The 22,482-nt window shown below is 42.0% G+C and overlaps 1 protein-coding gene across 2 annotated transcripts; it reads right to left on the bottom strand.

The window, feature by feature from the left end:
• Nucleotides 1-1,879: 1,879 nt before the first annotated feature.
• Nucleotides 1,880-22,201, bottom strand: LOC149301510 (GAS2-like protein 1). Of its 2 annotated transcripts, none has more exons than XM_089484012.1 (6): nucleotides 22,153-22,201; nucleotides 17,206-17,873; nucleotides 7,886-7,993; nucleotides 7,304-7,400; nucleotides 6,850-7,207; nucleotides 1,880-6,053 (listed from the first exon to the last, which is right to left on the bottom strand). In XM_089484012.1, the coding sequence occupies exons 1-6, from the start codon at nucleotides 22,154-22,156 to the stop codon at nucleotides 4,802-4,804; spliced, it is 2,487 nt and encodes an 828-aa protein (XP_089340138.1). In that variant the 5' UTR covers nucleotides 22,157-22,201; the 3' UTR covers nucleotides 1,880-4,801. The 2 variants fall into 2 exon arrangements, with proteins under 2 accessions (XP_089340138.1, XP_089340139.1); XM_089484013.1 differs by lacking the exon at nucleotides 22,153-22,201 and adding an exon at nucleotides 18,559-19,514.
• Nucleotides 22,202-22,482: the final 281 nt, after the last annotated feature.

The following is a 22,482-nucleotide window of genomic DNA, read 5'->3' as shown; positions in this document are numbered from 1 at the left end:
ATTAATTATTTATATTATATAAATATATAAAATATATAATGATGGAATAAGGATGGAAGATGGAAATATATATATATATATATATATATATATATAATTAATTACATAAAAATGGCAATTTTCATGTGAAAATGATTTATATATGTGTGTGTGTGTGTGTGTGTGTGCCATTTTTATGTAAGGGACACCTTTTTAATTATCAGTTGCATATAATGGGATTTGGTGTTTTTGGGAATAAACCCCAGCATAATTAATTAATTAATTAATTAATAATCATAATCTCAACTGCAAGACTTTTTACATATGCGTTATTAATTCATGGATAATTAAAATGCTCCAAAGAGGTTGATTAGAAGGTTTAAATGATATGGTTCCAAATCTTGTGTATAATAATAATAATAATAATTTTCATATATATATATATATATATATATATATATATTAATAGATTAATAATTAATAATAATAATAGTTATATTATATATAAATATATAAAATATGAATAAACTATTATTAACTATTATATTAATAATAATTATTTATATTATATATATTTATACAAAATATAAATAATTATTAATTATTCTATTAACAATAATAATTTATATTATATATATTTATAAAAATATATCATAATTATTGTTATAATTTATTGTAAACAATTTATATGAAATATAAATAAACTATTATTATTAATAATTATAATTATATTAATAATTATTATAACATACATTTATATAAAATATAAATAAACAATTATTATTTTAATTATCCATGAATTAATAATGGATATATAAAATGCTATATTTGGAATAATAATAATATTGCAATATAATTCATTATACAGTGGTACCTCGGGATACGAATTACCCAGGTTACGAAATTTTCAGGATACGAAAAAAATTAATTTAAAAAAACTGTTTCGGGTTAAGAAAGTTTTTTCGGGTTACGAAAAAACTTTTGGTGCTTTTCGGCGCGATTTCGCACCAAAAAGCGGCTTTTCCCCATTAGCGCCTATGGGGATTCGGCTTGCGAAAGCCTTTCGGGTTACGAAATTGACAGCGGAACGAATTAATTTCGTAACCCGAGGCACCACTGTATTATATGATAAATTGGTACCAAATTGAACTTCTCTCCATTTATTCAAGTCCCTTCTCAAACTACAAATCCCAAGGTTCCTTTGGACGGAGCCAAGGCTTGTTATTATTAGATTTGAGGGTGGGAATGGGATATGGGAGGCCAGCTGTGGTGGCGGATGCATATGTAATGGGAGCCGCGATTGAGATTGTGCGGGGCAAGGGGAGGTATGGAGGTAGGAATGTGGATAGGTGTTTGAATGGAAGGAGAGATCGATGTGTGATACCTATCTGTCCTTCCTTCCACTTTCCTAACCAAAGAGGCCTGAGGGTCAGCCCAGTCGTACCACAAACCCTGTTGCTGCTCCTATGCAACGCCAGGTCTATAAAAAATAAGACCCACATTATGTATGATCTTCTACAGGATAAAAGCTGTGACCTGGCGTGCATTACTGAGACCTGGCTGGGGCCTGAGAGAGAGGCAGTGTGGGCCCAGGCCCTTCCAGCCGGGTACTCAGTTAAGGACCAGATCAGGTTAGGTGGGCGGGGTGGTGGTGTTGCCTTGGTCCATAAAAACATCCTCTCCTTAACCAGGATCCCAGTCCAGAAAACAGATCACATCGAATGTATTTACCTGTCCCTGAAGGCCAGAGACAGTCTGGGGATTCTGTTGGTCTACCGGCCACCCCGTGCACTAACAGACTCCCTAGCCGAGCTGACACAGCTGGTCTCGGAACTGGTGTTGGAGTCCCCTAGGCTTATTGTCCTGGGGGACCTCAACATCCCTTTTGAGGCCAGTGATATTCCAACTGGTGCGGCTCGGGAGTTCATGACTACCATGACAGCCATGGGCCTGTCTCAATTAGTCTCAGGGCCAACACATTGTGCTGGTAATACTCTTGATGTGATCTTCAGTACGGACATGGAGGCTCCGTGGGTAGAGATCTCTAATGTCTCTCCCTTGTCATGGACGGATCATTTCCTGGTTGAGGCTAGAATCAAGGCTTCTACCATTAACCCTCCCGGGGGTGGTGGACCTATTAGGATGGTCCACCCTCGAAGGCTGATGGAACCCATAAGGTTCCAAGAAGCCCTAGAGGGGTATACGACTGGTTCTGACGGCGATTCTGTTGATGCCCTAACCGACACCTGGGATACTAATCTCTCTAGGGCTATACACAGTATCGCTCCCAAGCGTCCTTTCCGGCCTGCTTCCAATAAACAACCCTGGTATACGGAAGATCTCAGGGAAAGGAAGCGGGTCGCGCTACGACTAGAGCATAAATGGCAAAGACATCAGCGCTTGTCTGACAGGACACTCCTTCGCTCTCATTTGAAAGCTTATGGAGTGGCAATAGGTGCAGCAAAGAATTCATTCTATGCTGCATGTATTGCGTCCGCAGAGTCGCGTCCGGCAGAGCTGTTCAGGGTTGTGAGGGAGCTAACTCGGCTCCCTCCCACCCTGAGCCTTATTTTGGAGTCATCTAAAGCCTGCTGCGACGATTTTAACAACTTCTTTGCGGATAAAATCTCTCGGATAAGGGCTGATCTCGACGCCAGTATTTGTGCAGATCCTGCAGGAGAGGTGTCTGAAGCGTCCGTGGTCCCTGTTATACTGGATCACTTTGAGTTTGTTAGTACCGATGAAGTGGACAGGATCCTCCGAAGTGTTAGGAGGACGACTTGCTCTCTTGACCCCTGTCCCTCATGGCTGACAGCTTAGGGGGGAGATGTGGTGCGACTTATGTTGCATCGCATAATCAACACATCTCTAAGTGAGGGTCAGTTTCCATCTAAATTAAAATTAGCAGTGGTTAAACCCCTGCTTAAGAAGCCCTCCTTAGACCCCTTGCTTCATAATAATTATAGGCCCATCTCGCTGCTGCCTTTTTTGGGGAAGGTGATCGAGAGAGCAGTCGCTTTCCAGCTTCAGTCGATCTTGGACGACACCGATTTTCTGGACACATTTCAAACCGGCTTCCGGGCGGGCTATGGAGTTGAGGCTGCCATGGTCGCTTTAGTTGATGATCTCCGTCTGGGCATGAACAGGGGGAGCGTGTCCCTGTTAGTGCTCTTGGACATCTCAGCGGCCTTCGAAACCATCGACCATGGTATCCTTCTGGGACGCCTGAGGGAGTTGGGAATTGGGGGCACTGCTTTGCGGTGGTTCCGTTCCTGCCTCTCGGGCAGATCCCAGATGGTGGAGCTGGGGGACTGTCGCTCTGATAGGAAGGCCCTGACATCTGGTGTCCCTCAGGGAGCGATTTTGTCCCCTATGCTATTCAACATTTACATGAAGCCGCTGGGAGAGATCATCCGGAGACATGGGGCGTGGTGTTATCAGTATGCTGATGACACCCAGATAATTTTCTCTATGTCTCCGGCTGATGCAGTAACTAAGGATGGCATCTCTCCTCTAGATGCCTGCTTGGCGTCGGTAATGGGCTGGATGAGGAAGAACAAACTCAGTGTGAATCCAGGGAAAACGGAAGTACTGGTGATAGGTTCCCCGGTTTCGGGTAGTGAGATCTGTCACCCGGTCCTGAATGGGGTCACGCTCCCCCTGAAGGACTCGGTGTGCAGCTTGGGAGTGCTCCTTGATTCGTCGCTCCAGTTAACTTCTCAGGTGGATGCGACGGTCAGGAGGGCTTGTTATCAGCTTCGGCTGATACGCCAGCTGCGTCCCTACCTGGACCGAAAGGACCTTGAATCTGTTGTACATGCTTTGGTAACCTCTCGATTGGATTTCTGCAATGCGCTGTACATGGGGCAACCCTTGTACCAAACCCGGAAGCTGCAATTGGTGCAGAACATGGCAGCTAGATTGGTCGCTGGTAGTTCCAGGTCGGACCATATAACACCTATTTTAAAAGACCTTCACTGGCTGCCTATTCGCTTCCGAGCTCAATACAAGGTGTTGGTTTTGACCTATAAAGACCTAAATGGCTTGGGCCCAGGGTACTTGGAGGACCGCCTCTCCCCATATAATCCACCTCGCACACTCAGAACTTTCGGGACTAAATTGTCGGAGATCCCTAGGTCTAACTTTGTACGGACATCACAGAGGGCTTTTGCTATTGCTGCCCCTTCACTCTGGAATAAGCTCCCTGCAGAGCTTCGTTCCGCCGCCTCATTAGCTGTCTTCAAGAAACAACTGAAAACGTATCTATTCCGGCTGGCTTTCCCACCTTAGATTGTCTGTTTATTTTCCTGCCCTCTTTTTTTCCCTTTTGACCCCGGACCGATGTAAACTAATTTTCTCCTTTTCCTTGCCCTTGACATGTGTATTCTATTGTTTTCCTGTTCCTGTTTTTTGTAGTAATGTTTTTAACTGTTATATTGAATTTTTATCCTGTATTGAAATGTTTTAAAAATTTGTAGGCCGCCCTGATCATATCTATGGAAGGGCGGGGTAGAAATAAAATTTATTATTATTATTATTAAGGCGGCGAAAAACAAATGCCACGTGGCGGTTAAAGACCTGCCACCGCGTCTCCAGTGCTTGAGGACTTCCCCCTGAAATATATCCTCCAGCCCCGTTAACAAAGGAAAAAAATAACGAAGCGCCCTCTTTTGCCGTATGAAACGCGCAAACGCGGACTCCATTTTGGAGCAGCAGCAAAAAATATCCCAGTCTCCAAAGGCAGCAGCAGCAGGAAAGTGAACAGAAGTGGGGAAAACAGGGTAACGGTCAGCGGTCACTTCTGTCCAGCCGCGTCCGTCAATCACGCCCAGGAATCTTCGTCCGCTGCGCCGGACTCCGCCGCTTTTGACGGATCGACAAAAGGCGAGAAGGTGTTCTGGAAGGAGGCCCACGGACGTCCAGCCGCCGCCGCCATGGCAGCCTTGTAGCTGCGCGGTGTCGGGATCTTGGATGGCGTCTTGTCCGGCTGCGAATCAGTGCGCGGTTTGATCTGAGGGCGCAGTTTCGGCTTGTCGACAGAAGGCACGTGGTCGGGTTTGGACGTCGCTAACTGTTCGTGGCAGTCACTCAGGCCCACGTTGCTTTCGTTGGAGGAGCTGGACAGAGCCAGCTTTGGCCACCAAGCGTCCTCCGAAGCCTCTGCCAAACCATTGGCGAACTCGACCCGTTGCGCAATTTCCGAAATGCCGGATGTCTGCGCAGCGGCGGCATTCCTCTTGGACTCCTCTTGGAGGCCATGCTTGGTGAAGAAGTTGAGGGAGGAAGATGATGAACTGGAGGAACAGTAGGCCGAATCGGCGGCACCCTGGTCCGGCGCGGTTTGTGCAACATGAGGGCCGTCACAATGGCGTCTGAGGGACTGCGCCGGTTCTTCCTCCTCTTCCTCCAAACCCATCATTTGGGAGTTGGCCAGGAACTCCTCTTCCAAGCGGCGGAAAAGTTGCTGCTCCTGCGAAGGGTCCAGACGAAGCGGCGTCCGGAAATCCTGCGCCAAAATGTCGGGCACGCAGGTTGAGACGTCACGGACCCTTGGCGAGGCATTGACTATTTTCGTTGCAGGGAGAGACCCTTGCTGGTTGGTCAGCGATGGACTCCTGGACCCAGCCGGAGCCAAGTGACCTCTATGAGTGAAACGTCCGGATCCAGCCGCATCTTCGGCCCGTGCCCATGAATGTTGACCATCTTTCCCGCGACTGATAAGCAGCACCGATTCCTGGCTGCGAGCTCGAGGATGATGGCTTTGGACCGCAGCCATCGGCTTTCCGGTCCCGTTCTCCATCTTGGCGCCGCCGCATTCATCAACACTGCGCCTCCGCGTCCCCGGCGACGGCCTGAGCAATGGCGCCCGTTCTCTGGAATGGCTGCGGCCAACGTCCAGCTGCTTCTTGGCGCCGGGTCGGGATTGCAAGATGGAGCCCTCAGAGATGCGTCTTCCGGGGTCCTTACGTTGCGCCAAGATGGCGTCGTCATTCCGCCGCCGGCCCAAGGGCCCGCTCTGGATGGAGGATGCTGAAGAGTCGCTGTCGCCGGACAGGCGGTGCGGTCGCAGGGAGCTGGAGTGGAAACAATGTGAAACTGCTTAGATAGATAGATAGGTAGATAGATAGACAGATCAATTGATCAATCGATTGATGGATAGAATATGATTCATGTGAAAATTGGTGGAATATGAATAATATATCCTCATTTAAATGAAAATGGAATAAATATTTTATATAAAATATTAAATATATAATATACAATATAATAATATATAAATGTATAATATATAAATATAATATAATATAACATAAATTATCATTTTTCACATTAATTATAATACATAATGTCAAAAATGATGGACTATGAATAATAAATCGTCTAAATGAAAATGGAATAAATATTCTATATTTATATAAAATATAAAATATATTATAAATATAAACATATAATAAATATATATATAATATAATATATAAATATATATATATATAATATAAATAAATATTAATATATATAAATGTATCACATCAATATATTATATAAAATATTATATATATATATATATATATTTATATATACACATATATATGTAAATATATATCGCATAAATATATTATATAAATAAATATATAAATATATATTATATAAACAAATATATTATATAAATACAATATATAGATATAGAAATATATCACATAAATTTATTATATAAATATAAATATATAAAGATATATAGATAGAATGTATAACTATTAGATATATATATATATATAAATATATGTGTGTGCGTGTGAGTGTGTGTGTAAATAAATACTATATAAATAAATTATATATATTATAAATATATAATATCGGGGCGCTCTTTACCTGAGGCTGTTGGGGGCACGGGATTCGCACGCGGCCCCGGACCCCCTGGAAGGGATAGCGGAGGAGCTGTGTCCAGCAGCTCTGGACCTGCTGGACCCCCCATCATGGCCTGGGATCGGCGTGGAGCCGGACACGTGTCTGGGAGGCGTGGAGTCCCTGGGTCCCTTCACCGGACATCCAGGATGGAGCCCCTTGGAGTGACTGGCGTCCCCTCCGGCCGGGAGCCGCTTCTCCCAGAACCGGGGGTGACCCATGGCTTCGGCCCGACGCTGGATGCCAGGACTGGACGGTTGACTGCCCGGGGTGGCCATCTTCTGCGGGGAGAATCCGAAGCCCCGCGTCTGCGTCAGACGGTGCGCTAAAAACGAGAGTTGAAATGAGTGGACGGAGGCGGCCAGCCCCCGTACGCCATCTTGAGCTAAAAAAGGGGTCCCACCGACACCCCCAGACTCACCTAAGGAGGTGCATCGGCAAGGGTCATGCTTATCAAGGTAATGCTCCAGCGTGTCCCATCCGCCGCCAACGCGAACCATGACATGGCTCCTCAGGACCTTTTACGGGATGGAAAGGAAGAGAGGTCATGCAGGAATACATAGAATAAATATATAATGTATAAATATATATATATATATATATATATATATATATATATGAAATATATAATATATAAATATATATTATAAAATACATAATATATAAAAATAAATATAATAAATATAAATATAAAATAAATATATAAATATAAATATATAATATATAAAAATAAATATATATATAATAAACATATTAATATAAATATAAAATATAAATATATATATAAAATAAATATATTAATATAAATATATAATAAAATATATAAATATAAATATATAATATAAAAATAAATTATATTAAAGCAAAGGCGTTTTTGAAGGTGGTTTGGTTCCTATGTATTCCTGCATGGCAGATACGTATTCCTGCATGGAAGATGGTTTGGATCCTATGTATTCCTATGTATAATAAGAGGAGGAAAGGGTCGTTAAAGACGTCTAATTACCCGGACGAAGATGAGGGCGTTGGAGTCTCCCACTTTGTATTTGCCTTCTGAAACCTTGACCATCGGGAACTGAGAGGGACAGGTGCAGTGGCCCAGGATCTCCCTCACCTGCGGAGTAACAAAGAAAGAAAGGAAATAACATTTATTATTATTATTATTATTATTATTATTACATTGTTTTGCTTTGCAACCAACATTAGAGAAACTGTTTGGAAGGAGCGAGCTTTTTTCCTGCTGCTCCAGAGTCTGAAACGAGAAATAATAGGATTCAATATCACAAAATTAAAATCCGGTTTGCAAAATTTAAATTTTTAATTTTAAAAAATGCATTAAAAGAATGCGATTAAAACTATGCACAGAGCCTTGGAAAAGTTTGATACGAATCAGACAGCAATAAGATCCCAAATATTTGGGAAAATTAATAATAATAATAATAATAATAATAATAATTTATTTCTCCAAATATTTGGGCTCTTAATGCTGTCTGAGGCAGGTTTCAAATTTTTAATATATTTTAATAATTATTATCATTTACATTTTAATTATTATTATGAATTATTATATTTATTATTATTATTAAATTTTTATAAATTATAAATTATTATTGTTATAGAATTTAATTATTATTGTAAATTATTATATTTTATAAATTTTATGATTATTATTATTATGAATTATTATTAATAATAATTTTTATAAATTATAAAATTTATATAATAATTATTATATTTTATAAATTGTATAAATTATTATACATTATTATTATACATTATTATTATTATAGCATTAATTAATATAAAATGTAATTAATTATATTTTTATAAATTGTATAAATTATAATAAATTATTATTACAAAATTTAATTTATAATTATTATAAATCTTTATAAATTTTATAAATTTTTATAAATTATAATTATAAAAGTTAAGAAATTGTAATTATTAATAATTATTAATTATTATAATTATTATATACATTTTATGAATTATTTTTATTTAATTATAAATTATTTTTATATAAATTTAATTATTATTATAAATCTTTATACATTTTATAAAATTATAAATTATTATAATAATTATTATTATTTATAAGTTATTACAAATTATTATACATTATTATTATTATACACATTTTATAAATTAATTATTAATATAAAACTATACATTTTGTAAATTATTTCAAATTATTATTATTATTATAAAATTTAATTTATTATCATCATAATTTTTATACATTTTATAAATTCTATAAATTATTATTATTATTATTATTATTATTATTATTATTATTATTATAAAATTTAATAATTACAATTATAATAATAATTATGATTTTCTTCCCAACAAATTAAAAACGCACAAACCCACAGTTAAAACACAACGCAGAGCAATTGTTATTTGTTGCCTTGGGTAAAGGCCCAAGCGGTCATCAGAAGCAGCGGCTCCATTCCGGCGGTTTCAGGGGTTGCATTGGTCACTCGCACACAATGTCAGGACAGCGGCCAAAGGGATGGATGCTCAATGGACACTCTGTCTCCAGGCCCAAAAAAACGGACACAGAAGTGGCCGTTGTTGAACCCTTGGCAAGCTTTCCAAGGAACTGGCTCAATGCCATGAGAGGCTAGGCTTCTAAATGCAGGGAAACAGTTTTCTGCCATGCAGGAATACATAGAATCCTAGAGTCGGAAGGGAGTACAAAGGGCCATATGGTCCAAACCTCTTCTGCCATGCAGGAATACATAGAATAATAAAGATGGGACTACTCATGGCCCTATAGTCCAACCCACCTTCTGCCATGCAGGAATACAGAGAGCAATAAAGATGGAAAGGACTACTAAGGGACATAGGGTGCAACCCTTCCTAATTTAATGCCATCCGCAAATTTAAGTAACCAGAACCACCGAATCATTGTCTGTTATGCAAATGTTGAATTAACGAGTTCCCACCAATTCCTGCTTTAATTAGGACCAGCTTTTATATATTTACATTTCCTATTAAATCGCCCCATTGGCATCGCAAAGGAAAGCAAATGCAGATAAGGCTGGAGATATACCCATCCATATATATTTATATTATATCTGCATTTCCAATTAAGTTTCCAGCCCTGAAGCATGCAAAGCTTGCACAAAGTGTATGCAAAGGTGTGCAAAAATTGCCTGCAAATGTGCGCATGCAGCAAAGTGTGCAATTATTCAGTTCCTTCAAAAGGGGATGTATTAAAATAAATGGCAAGACTTGCCCATACAGAATAATAGGAGAATATTTGCCCATTGAGAATAATGGAATATAAAAATAATATTATTTTGGGGTTGTTCCCACTAGGTGAAACCCCGCGTTCTAAATCGAATCCAAGGAGTGGCGTTCCTATTAGGATCCGATTTAAACCTAGAACGGTTCTAGAGCAACCCGCAATCGTCCCCACTACAAATCGAATCGTAGAGCGGGATAAAAATTTAAATTGAGTTTTCCTCATTTAACGCGTGTTAAAAAAACACTAGGGTCCGACCTACGTTTTTCCCTTGATTCGAGTTAGGAACCGGAGCATTTAAATAGGAACGACAGCCTTTGAAATTGCGTTAGATGAATGGGAGGAGCGGAGTGCGATGGGGCTGTCCTTGGGGGAGTTGCCCTTTCTGTCCCCATCCGTCTGGCTGTCGCCATTTTTGCTTCCCTCACCCCTTTGTCCGCTGTGGTCTTTCAATAAGAGATAAGGATTATTTTTATTTTTTATTTTAATGGTTTACAGGCGCTTAATCTCTTCAGCGCTTTAAACACCTGAAGTCCCGGCTGCTCAAGGCTTCCCCCGGTGGATTGCAACCTCCCCTCTGTGTGGGGAGAGCCCATTTCTAACGGAGGAGAGGCAGGAAGGGAAGGCTCCTCTCGAAGAGGCATTCCCTGCCCGCTTGGGCTCTGATCTCGCCCAGGCAGGGAAGGGAAGGCTCCTCGCGAGGAGGCATCTGATCTCGCCCAGGCAGGGAAGGGCTCTGATCAATGCGGGGGGGGATAGAGCCTTTCTCCCTCCATTTCTCAAATGGAATCTGCCTTCTCCTCCAACCCTGGAAAGAGAATCTTTGGGAAGAGTGCTCCCTCCCTGCTTTTCCAGCAGCCTCCTTCATTGATCTCTGGGCTCTCTGAAGGGATTCTCCCATAGTTCGTCTGGAAAGAGCTTCGCTTTGCCAGAAGCCTCTCCCATTGATCTCTGTACTCTCTGAAGGGATTCTCCCTGGCTGTCTTGGGAGACAGGATGCTGCCCTCCAAAACCTATCCCATAGTTCCTCTGGAAAGAGCTTCGCTTTGCCAGAAGCCTCCCCCATTGATCTCTGGGCTCTCTGAAGGGATTCTCCCTGGCTGTCTTGGGAGACAGGAAGAGGGGATGCTGTCATGGAAAACCTATCCCATAGTTCCTCTGGAAAGAGCTTGGGTTTCCTAAATTCGCTTTCCTAAATTCGCTAAATTCACAAACAGTCAATGAAATGGAAACGATGCCAAAAGATAAATCGCTTCCAAATATTCCGGATTAACGTTACGTCATTCTGACGTACTATTGATTGACAGCTCCAAATAAGGTATGGAGGAGAAGAATCGCTTTATTTAAACACCGATTTCATGCCAAGTAGGAACGCTTGCAGGTAAAAACTTCGATTTAAATAACCAGATGGGAATGATGAACAAAGCGATTTGGATAGCGGGATAAGAACAGTGTTATTTTGAATCGATTTTATTAAAAACGTTGTATTTTAAATCGTTTCAAATCTTAAGTGGGAACAACCCCATTATAATATAATAATAATATAATATTATATTATTATAAAATAATATTATTATAATATAATATAATAATATTTATTATAATAATATTCTTATATAATTATAATAATAATGGCAGGAAAATGCCTAACTAAATATTAGAATAAGAGAGAACAATAATATAATATAATATAATATTATTATTATAATATAATAATAATATAATAATATAATAATAAGGGCAGGGAAATGTCTAATTTTAAAAATGTAAGACGCTCTGATAGCTTTTAATGGCTGAAGAATGGCATATAAATAATAATCATAACAATAATAATAATAATTATTATTATAATACTTGCCCATAGAAATTAATAGGATAATACCTGTCCATAGAAAATAATAGAATATTTGCCCCTAGAGAATAATAGGAGAATACTTGCCCATAGGGAATTATTATTATTATTATTATTATTATTATTATTAATAATATATAATAATTATTTACCTTTATAAAAAATGTAAGCTGCTCTGATGATAGCCTGTAATGGCTGAAGAATGGCATATAAATAATAAATTATTCATTATTATTATTATTAGTAGTAGTATTAATAGAATACTTGCCCATAGAGAATATAATAATAATAATGATGATGATGATGATGATGATGGCAGGGAAATGTCTAATTAAAAAAATGTAAGATGCTCTAATAGCCTTTAATTGTATAAATAAATAAGTATAAATAAATATTAAATAAATAAATAAATAATTACAAATAAATTCTATATTATTATTATTATTATTATTATTATTATTATTATATTTGCCCTTTTAATAGGATTAATAGGATAATTCCTGTCCATAGAGAATAATAGGATACTTACCCATAGAGAATAATGGGAGAATATTTGCCCATAGAGAATAATAGGGGAATAGTGACCCATAGGGAACCATTGGGAAATACTTCCCCATAGAGAATAATAGGAGAATATTATTATAATTATTGTTATATTATTATTATTATTATTATTATTATTATTATTATTATTATTAGGGCCAGTCCTAGTCCTAAACTTGCAAATCCATCTTCGCAGCGACTCCCAGAATCCTGGCATGAAGAGATTAATTAATGCCGGGACCAATTAGGCAAAACCGTTGACGACGCTGAATATAAACGAGGCGCAAATAATTTGGCGCATCCCTGGCTTTGCTGCAGAGACTGGCGCATTTGTGGCGTCTGGCGCAAGTCCAGCACCCGAAAGAAGGGGCGAAGGGAAGCGCATATTTTTAGACTCCAGCTGTTATAACATCTGCCGCATGGAGCCACTGACTCTAGTGTTCTATGTATTCCTGCATGGCAGGAGGCAATCGCTTCCAGATTTGCCACATGAAAACCCTTTCTTCTTCCTAGGAGGCCTGAAAGCATTGTGTCTTTCTTTCTTTCTTTCTTTCCTTCCTTCCTTCCTTCCTTCCATGAAAAAAAGAATCCTAGAGTTAGAAAGGAACTAAAACGCCATGCAGAAATACATAGGATCCTAGTGTTGGAAGGGACTACTAAGGGTCATAGAGTCCAACCCTCCTTCTGCCATGCAGGAATACATAGAATAATAAGGATGGAAGGGACTTCTAAGGGCCATAGAGTCCAACTGTTACCCATGCTGCTTCATATAAATTTTGGTATAAATGATAGCCCTTAATGACCCCTAGATGAACTCTAATAGCCTGTCCACCATTGCCAGCAAGGCATGAGGACATGTACACACACCCCTGAGGGGCACCCACGTCATCATATCTAGAGAGTCGCATAAGAGGATTATCATAGGACCAGGAAGAGCAAATATTTGCCTTGCCTGAGGCTTTTGCCCCCTCCCCAGGTCTGTTGTCCGAGCAGCTTAAGACCACTAAGACAATCAGACAGGGATATCCAGGTGAAAAGAAAGTAAATAAACACCTTTGTTCTCACTATCAAGCACCTTTGCCAGAAGCAAGATTTTGCCTATAAATATCATCAGATTTGCCTGTTCGTGGGGCCAGTCTGGACTTCAGGGGGAAGCTCTGTCCCCTTGAACCCTGACCTGGCTCCTGGCTCCTGGCTCCTGGCCAGTCATTCCATGGCTGAGCCTCATGCCATCCTCATCATATTCCATTTGGATTCCTGGAGGGAGTCTACATTCTGGTACGTATCACCCCAGTGATGCCTAAAATCCTATTCCATGCTAACCTATGCTTTTCCTGAGCCTTGTATGTGTGTGTGTATGCTAGTGGATCGTATGTGTTTTTCCCCTTATAAATAAATTGGTTATTAATTCTAGAAATCCATCTCAGCTTTACTTATTGGGATCCCCTGGTCTACTCCGTATATATATTGGGAGACGATTCTGTACGGGCCGTCGTAGCAGGCCCTCCTCTTGCAATATTTGAGCTAATAACAATAATAATAAAATTCCCCTAACGGACCCTTGGCTACACAACCCTCCTTCTGCCATGCAGGAATACACAGAATAATAAAGATGGAAGGGACTTCTAAGGGCCCTATAGTCCAACCCTCCTTCTGCAATGCAGGAATACATAGAATAATAAAGATGGAAGGGACTTCTAAGGGCCATAGAGTCCAACCGTCCTTCTGCCATGCAGGAATACATAGGACCCTAGAGTCGGAAGGGCCTACTAAGGGTCATATAGTCCAACCCTCCTTCTGCCATGCAGGAATACATAGGACTCTAGAGTCGGAAGGGACTACTAAGGGTCATATAGTCCAATCCTCCTTCGGCCATGCAGGAATACATAGGATCCTAGAGTCGGAAGGGACTACTAAGGGCCATATAGTCCAATCCTCCTTCTGCCATAGAGGAATACATAGGATCCTAGAATCAGAAGGGACTACTAAAGGCCATATAGTCCAACCCTCCTTCTGCCATGCAGGAATATATAGAATAATAAATCTGGAAGGGCAAGCAAAGGTCCTATGGATGCCAAATCTTTTGTGCCCCCCCTCTGATACCACATTTTGTGCCAATTCTGCCTTGGCCTCCCATCGTCCTGCTCTTTGGCATGGAAGGGTTTGGTCACTTTCTGCTGGACGTCTGGACGTCCGGCCAGCCTCCTTGCCTTGAGTCAAGGGACTTAGCGAGGAACCAGGGCAGGGAAGGAGGTTTAAATTAAAAAGGCTTTTAGATTATGGAGTCAAAAGAGGTCAGACACTGCTATTCTGCCCATAATCCAGATGCAATGCAGCCATATCTGGGAGCAGGGATGGAAAACACACACACACACACACACACACATACATCTTGGAGCAGGGTTGAAAACAGATGTAGATATAGATATAGAGATAAAGGTGTGTGTGTGTGTGTGTGTGTGTGTGTGTGTGTGTATATATATATATATATATATGCAGATCTGAGAGCAGGGTTGGAAATAGATAGATATCGATATAGAGAGATATGTTAGATATACCATCTGGGAGCAGGATGGGGAATATATAGAGATATAGACATAGATATATATAAAGAGATATGCATATGGGAGCAGGGTTGGAGGACCCAGAGATTCCTAGAGAGGACACTCTACTAGGCCTTTGTAGCTCCTCCAGGGCAACTCTATGGTCAACTTAAACTAAAAATGGCACTGAAAGGCCTAGAGATTCCTAGAGAGGATGCTCTACTAGGCCTTTGTAGCTCCTCCAGTGCAATTCTATGGTCAATATATACACACACACATATACAAGCACATCTGGGAGCAGCATTGTAAATACAACACACACAAAGCATAGAATACATAGGCTCCTAGAGTTGGAAGGGATCCTAAAGGGCCAGCCTTTGCAACCCTGCTCTTCTGCCATGCAGGAATACAGAGAGCAACAGTTTGTTTTCCAAGATAATGAAACTTTTTATGGCCCTTCGAAAGCAAAAAGGTATCTACCCAGTTTGTCTGAAAGGGATGTTTTGTGAGTCACACCTCACAACGGGTTTCCACTTGCAAAGGAGTCTGGAGCTAAGGATAAAGCCGGCAATTTATTATCCAAAGGCAATTTATTATCCAAAGGTGTTCATTTTGAGACTGCCAAGAGGAGGAGGAGGGGAGCCACGTCTCCCAAAACAACCACCTGGGAATGATAGTTTTGGAGGATTCGCCTCTATGCTATGAGCAAAACCCTAAAAAGAAAACGCATGCCGCAAATGGGCGCATGGACAACCCCAAAAGTGCTTTGCAACGCGTGAGGGAAGCATGGCTTGGTGGCTTCGCTAAAACACAGGGACATGGGATGATTTTGGATTGCAATTCCCATCAGCTTTAATTAAAGCAGAGGAAGGAAATGGCCAAACCACCTCTGAGTCTCCCTGGAACTAAGAAAACCCTACAAAAATTAATGGGGTCCCCATTATGTGTATGTATAATAATAATAATATTATGTGTATGTACAATAATAATAATAATAATAATAATGTGTGTATAGATAGATAGATAGATAGATACACACACACACACACACACATATACAGACACAGATATATAGCCACCAAATTCCCATCTGATCTTGGGAGCTAAGCAGGATTGGCCCCGGATAGCCTTTGGAGGGAAGACCAGTCAATATATTTCCTTCCTTACCTAAGAAAACCCTATGAAACAATCAATGGGGTCCCCATATAAGTTAAGAGTCCCATAAAGGAAATATCTAGGCATCTGTAGGTCCTCCAGTGCAACTCTATGGTCAATCTCTGCTGGACGTCGGCCATAGAGTTGCACTGGAGGACCTACAGATTCCTAGAGAGAACGCTTCTCTAGGCATTTGTAGGTCCTCCAGTTCAACTCTATAGTCAGCTTCTGCTGGAAGCAGTTTTAAAACACACACATACAGAAGGGAGTTTCTTGGCTAAGCGGGGATTCGAACTCAGGCCTCATCATGATTTTTGCCCTCTAACCGCAACAACAATACAATGATTCATGCGTCGAGTCACAATGGGAACATTTTGTGGGGGAAGAAGCTCAAGATATACTGGAACTGATAAAAGGAACAAGGCCAACAAAATACGTATATTTTTCAAGGGAAAGAAGCCTTTCTGATAATCTCTTGGCGACGGAAGATGAATACTGAATCCCGAAACAGCTCAAAAAAGGAGAAAGAGAGGAAGGAGAAGGAGGAAGAGGAAGAGAAGAAGGAAATAGAGAAGGAGATGGAGGAGGAAGAGGAAGGGAAGAAGGAGGAAGAGAAGGACAAGGAAAATGAGAAGGGAGAGTATAAGGAGGAGGAGGAGGAGGAGGAGAAAGAGAATTAGGAGAAAAAGAAGGAGATGGAGGAGAAAGAGAAGGAGACGGAAGAGAAAGAGAAGAAGGAGAAAGAGAATTCAGAGGAAGAGGAGAAGGAGAAAGAGAAGGAGAATTAGGAGGAAGAGGAGGAGGAAGAGAAGAAGGAAATGGAGGAGGAGAAAGGGAAGGAGACGGAGGAGGAGAAGAAGTAGGAAAAGGGGAAAGACATTTAGGAGGAAGAGGAGAAGGACCACCACTAAAGCTGCAAAACCAAAATACACTTACGAAGGAGCCATGATGCATGGCGCCGAGTGCGAAGTACTCACCAACTCATCCAAATTCTTGAGGTCGCAGAGAGTCATCATCCTCTGAGTCCTGTTGGCGCAGATGGGTGACTGTGGCCCCGGATCCTGTCTTGCCGCTGCCTTCTCCGCCGCTGCCGCTGCCTCGAACACTCCGCCTCGCATCTCCTCCTCAATCTCCTCCTCCATCTGGATGAGCATCGGCGCCAGCATCCCAAACTTGGAGCCTTTCCTGGCGACTTCCAGGAGGCAGAGGACGAAGTTCTTCTCGTTCTTCCTGAGCACCAGGTCGTTGGTCTCGAACATCAGGACGTCCTGGATGCCCAGTTCCTGGCGGCACCACTGGATGAAGTTGGAGACGTTGTCCCGCGCCACGAAGGACCCCGGGACCACATTCTTGGACTGGAAGACCACCTCCTTCTGGGGGACGCGCATGGTGGCGGCGTATGGGCGCGACTGCTGGAACTCCTGCGCAATGCAGTTGACGTTGTTGGCATGCTGGCAGAGGTCAAAGCCCGTCTCCAGGACATCCATGAAGTTGTCCACCTGGACGTCTAGGTCGTAGAGCGTGTTGAGCCACTCCGCCAAGTCCTCCTTCATGGCGTAGAGGTACTCCTCGCTTGAGCGGAACGGGCGGATGCTCTTGGACGCCGCTGACTCGATGTTGCTCTGATCCACCATCTTGTCGTTCACTGGGGAGAGAGGAGAGAGAGAGATGTGGCGAAGGTCAGAGAGGACGGCCAAGCTCCCCCCCCAAAATGCACCGAACCTCCACAATCCACTTTGCGCAAGTGACCCCTCTAGGAATCTCTAGGTCCTCCAGCGCAACTCTATGGTCAATGTCTGGCAGAAGCTGGAGGGCCTACAAACGTCTAGAGAAGTGTTTAGAAATCTCTAGGTCCTCCAGTGCAACTCTATGGCCAACATCCACTGGAACTGACCATAGAATTGCATTGGAGGACCTACAAATGGCCAGAGAAGTGTCCTCTCTAGGTCCTCCTGCACAACTCTATGGTCTACTTCCAGAAGAGTCTTGCTGGAGGACCTACAAATGGCTAGGGAAGTGTTCCCTCTAGGAATCTCTAAGTCTTCCAGCACAACTCTATGGTCAACATCTGCTAGAAGTTGACCATAGAATCACACTGGAGGACCTACAAATGCCTTGAGAACTGTCCTCTCTAGGAATCTCTAGGTCCTCCATTGCAACTCTGTGGTAAAATTCCAGAATAGTATTGTCAGACTGCATCAATTCTATTTTAATTGGGGTTATCCATTGCCAATAAGGATGGACCATAAACCCATCATCCTCTGCTAAGCCCAAGAGACCAAACACCCATCAGGGTGATGGGTTTTGTAGTCCTATTTCCCCAAACTGACCTGGGTCACCATGATGGGGGGCTTCTGGGGGTTCCCCTGAAAGATGGGGGTCTCAGGACGGTCTCTTCGGGGGGTCCCCAGCCTCCTCCTCTCCTGGCAGCCGCCTCCATCCTTTGGCTGGGAAAAGACCCCTTCAGGCCTGGAAAGAGCCCACCTGGGCCATGGCTTCCTTCCCAACCTGGGGAAGAGGAAGAGGAAAAAGGAAGGAGGAAGGGTAGAGGGAAGGGAAGAAGGGAAGAAGGAAGAAAGGGATGGGAAGGAGAGGAAAGGAAGAGAGGAAAGGAAAGGATGGGAAGGAAAAGAAAGGAAAGGAAGGAGGGAAGGAGAGAAAAGGGATGGGAAGGAAAAGAAAATAAAGGAAAGAGAGAAGGAAGGAAGGATGGGAAAGGAAGGAGGGGGAAGGAAGGAGGAAAGGGATGGGATGGAGAGGAAAGGGAAGGGAAGGGAAAAGGAAAGAGGGAAGGAAGGAGAAAAAGAGAGGAAAGGATGGGAAGGAAAGGGATAGGAAGGAGAGGAGAGGGGAAAGGGAAGGAAGGGGGGAAGCAATGGAAAGGAGAGGAAAGGAAAGGGAAGGGAAGGAAGGAGGAATGGGATGTGAAGGATAGGAAAGGAGAGGGAAAGGGAAGGGAAGGAAGGAGGAGAGGAAAGGAAAGGAGAAGAGGGGAATGAAAAAGGAAAGGACAGGAAGGAAAGGAAAGGAAAAGGAGAGGACAGGAAGGAAAGAGAGGAGAGGAGAGGATGGAAAAAGGAGAGGAAGGTAAGGGGAAAGGAAAGGAAAGGAAAAGGGGAGTCGAAGGAAGGAGAGGAAAGAGGGAGGGAGGAAGGGAAAGAGGAGATGAAGGGATTGAAAGGAGAGAGGAAAGCGCCTGGCCTGGGAGGGTGGGCGACGTCTGGGCAAAGAGGAGGAAGATCTTTCCCCTTCTTTCCTTCCTCCCTTCCTCCTTTCCTTGCTGCTGCGGTCCTCCTCTCTCTCTCTTTCCCTGGGAAGGCAGGGAGCCTCTCCCCTCCAGAGTCTACGAAGGAGGAAGAGGAGGAGCCGGCCCTGGCCCTCTCTGGCCCTTCCTTGGCCCTGGGCCACATTGGGATGGAGAAGGAAGGGAAGGAGAAAGAGAAAAAGGAGGGAGAGAAGGAGAAGGGGAAGGAAGGATGGAGAGGCAAGGGAGAAAGGGACGGAGGAAGAGAAAAAGGAGGGAGAGAAAGAGAAAGGGGAGGAAGAGATGGAGAAGGAAGAGATGGAGAAGCCTCCTTGCAGCAGGGAGAGCATCCTCTCTCTTTTCCTCCTCCTCATCTTCTCCTCCTTTTCCTCCCCTCCTTCATTCTTTCCTTTCCTAAAGTCAATGGCTCAAAAGGGTCATTTTTAGTTAAAGCTGACCATAGAGTTGTGCTGGAGGAGCTACAAATGCCTAGCGGAGTGTCCTCTCTAGGAATCTCTGGGTCTTTCAGTGTGACTTTTAGTTAAAGTTGACCATAGAGTTGCTCTGGAGGAGCTACAAAGGCCTAGTAGAGTCACGCAGAGAATAGAATAAATGTGATTTACAGATATCAGTGAAAACTGTTACTGTGATTTTAAAATATCTGTGATTCAAAACTGTGATTTTCTGTGATTTCTGTGATCTGTAGACTACAGTGATACTGCTGCTACTGATCCAGAATCACAGAATTGTTTGCAGTAGTTACTCTTGTGACTGGTAGGTGGAAGCACCTTTGACCTACAAAGGATTGAATCATTGATTTTCTGTTATTTCAGTGGTTCCTGTGACCTGGCCACTACTGTATTTTTATTTCTTAATTAATTTGTGTAATATTAAAATATGTATTTATGTTATTTAAATAACATAAAAATAATTGACATATTTTGAGGGGTTCGGACCCATTGGACCTCCCTGGCTATGCCCTTAGTAGTAAGCCAATGTATAAATCAACTTTTCTTACCACAATATCAGAAGAATTCAAAATAGTTTTTGAAAAGGTAACATCAATACAAACAGTTGGATGTTTGCTCTTCATATGTTTCTTTAGGTTGGAATTAGATGTCTTGAAAAATAGCTTGTTTTTACATAAATTGCATTCTGCAATACTGTCACTTTTTGGAGAAAAAAACCTCCAAATAGGACTCCTAAATTTCTGGGTTTTATACATTTTAACACACTGATTATTTATATAGCTATAACAGTCAGTCAGAGTTCCAGCAGTGATCTGTGAAAAAGCAGCAGTTCTGTGAAATCACAGTTTGGAGCTCAAGAACAGAATGAATCACAGTCACTGAAAATCACAGTTTGGCATTCAAGCCAGTCACAGTTCCAAACAGTGACTAAATATCTGTGAAGAAGTAACAGTTCTGTGATTCTATTCCGTCCTGTCTAGGAATCTCTAGGTCTTTCAGTGTGACCTTTAGTTAAGGTTGACCGTAGAGTTGCCCTGGAAGAGCTACAAAGTCCTAGCAGAGTGTCCTTCCTCTCTAGTAATCTCTGGGTCTTTCAGTGCGACTTTTAGTTAAAGCTGACCATAGAGTTGTACTAGAGGAGCCACAAAGGCCTAGTAGAGTGTCCTCTCTAGGAATAATCTCTAGGTCTTTCAGTGGGACTTTTAGTTCAAACTGACCACAGAGTTGCCCTGGAGGAGCTACAAAGTCCTAGCAGAGTGTCCTTCCTCTCTAGTAATCTCTGGGTCTTTCAGTGCGACTTTTAGTTAAAGCTGACCATAGAGTTGTACTAGAGGAGCCACAAAGGCCTAGTAGAGTGTCCTCTCTAGGAATAATCTCTAGGTCTTTCAGTGGGACTTTTAGTTCAAATTGACCACAGAGTTGCAATGGAGGAGCTACAAAGGCCTAGTAGAGTGTCCTCTCTAGGAATCTCTGGGTCTCTCAGTGCCACTTTTAGTAAAGGTTGACCATAGAGTTGCAATGGAGGAGCTACAAAGGCCTAGCAGAGTGTCCTCTCTAGGTCTTTCAGTGTGACTTTTAGTTAAAGATGACCACAGAGTTGCCCTGGAGGAGCTACAAAGGCCTAGTAGAGGGTCCTCTCTAGGAATCTCTAGGTCTTTCAGTGCCACTTTTAGTTAAAGCTGACCATAGAGTTGCACCAGAGGACCTTGGTATTCCTAGAGAGGACATATTAATCAAATCCGCAAATATCAAACCCACAAGTAAGGAGGGATGAGTGTAGTTCGTTGAGGCACCAGCCAAAAACCACAAATCCCAGGATTCCCTATAATAATTGACATTATTTAAATATAGGTACGATATTTCCTTTCTCGCGTCCCTTTGTTGACTCAGAAAACCCAAAATCCCCTTCCGCCAAAGAGAGAACGTAAGGAACACCGATTAGTTTTCCTCTAATAGGATTTCTTTCGGATAATAGGCTAAAACAAAATGGCTGCCTCCAGATTAAAGCCCCGGCGCAATCCCTGCGCTAATGTGATGGCGTGGAATATACGTTAAAAAGTAATCTGAGATGTGGATATGAACCTTCCTTTCTGCCATGCAGGAATACAGAGAATAAGGGAATTGTTTTAATTTCTCCCTTCCACTTGGATAAAAACGAGGGAATAAACCCACAAATAGTAAAATAAATAAAGATGTATTTGCCTACTCACGCATTCGCAGATGGAAACACCGTTCTCCTCCCAGCTAAAATAAACACTAAATAATTAATGGCACTTCTATACCTCTTTTTCTTTCGCCTCGCGCAGGCCTTTAAATAATTCAGCACAACCTGTAATGAGAGACGCAAAAGGGAAGGTAAGATAAATACTTTCCAGAAGCAGCAGCAACATCTTTTGCCGGAAGACTTACTTTGAGCATGAGCCAACAGTGCGATGCTGCAGCGAAAAAGGCCAATGTGATTCTAGGCTGCATCAACAGCAGTATAGTGTCCAGATCGAGGAAGGTAATAGGGCCACTCTATTCTGCTCTGGATATTCCTC

This window comes from Sceloporus occidentalis, unplaced genomic scaffold (genome assembly GCF_023333645.1).
Source record: "Sceloporus occidentalis isolate IW3139 unplaced genomic scaffold, rSceOcc1.0.p SCAF_21, whole genome shotgun sequence".
Classification (NCBI taxonomy): Eukaryota; Metazoa; Chordata; class Lepidosauria; order Squamata; family Phrynosomatidae; genus Sceloporus; species Sceloporus occidentalis.
Note: the sequence above shows the minus strand (reverse complement) of the source record. Positions and strands in the feature narration are given on the sequence as shown.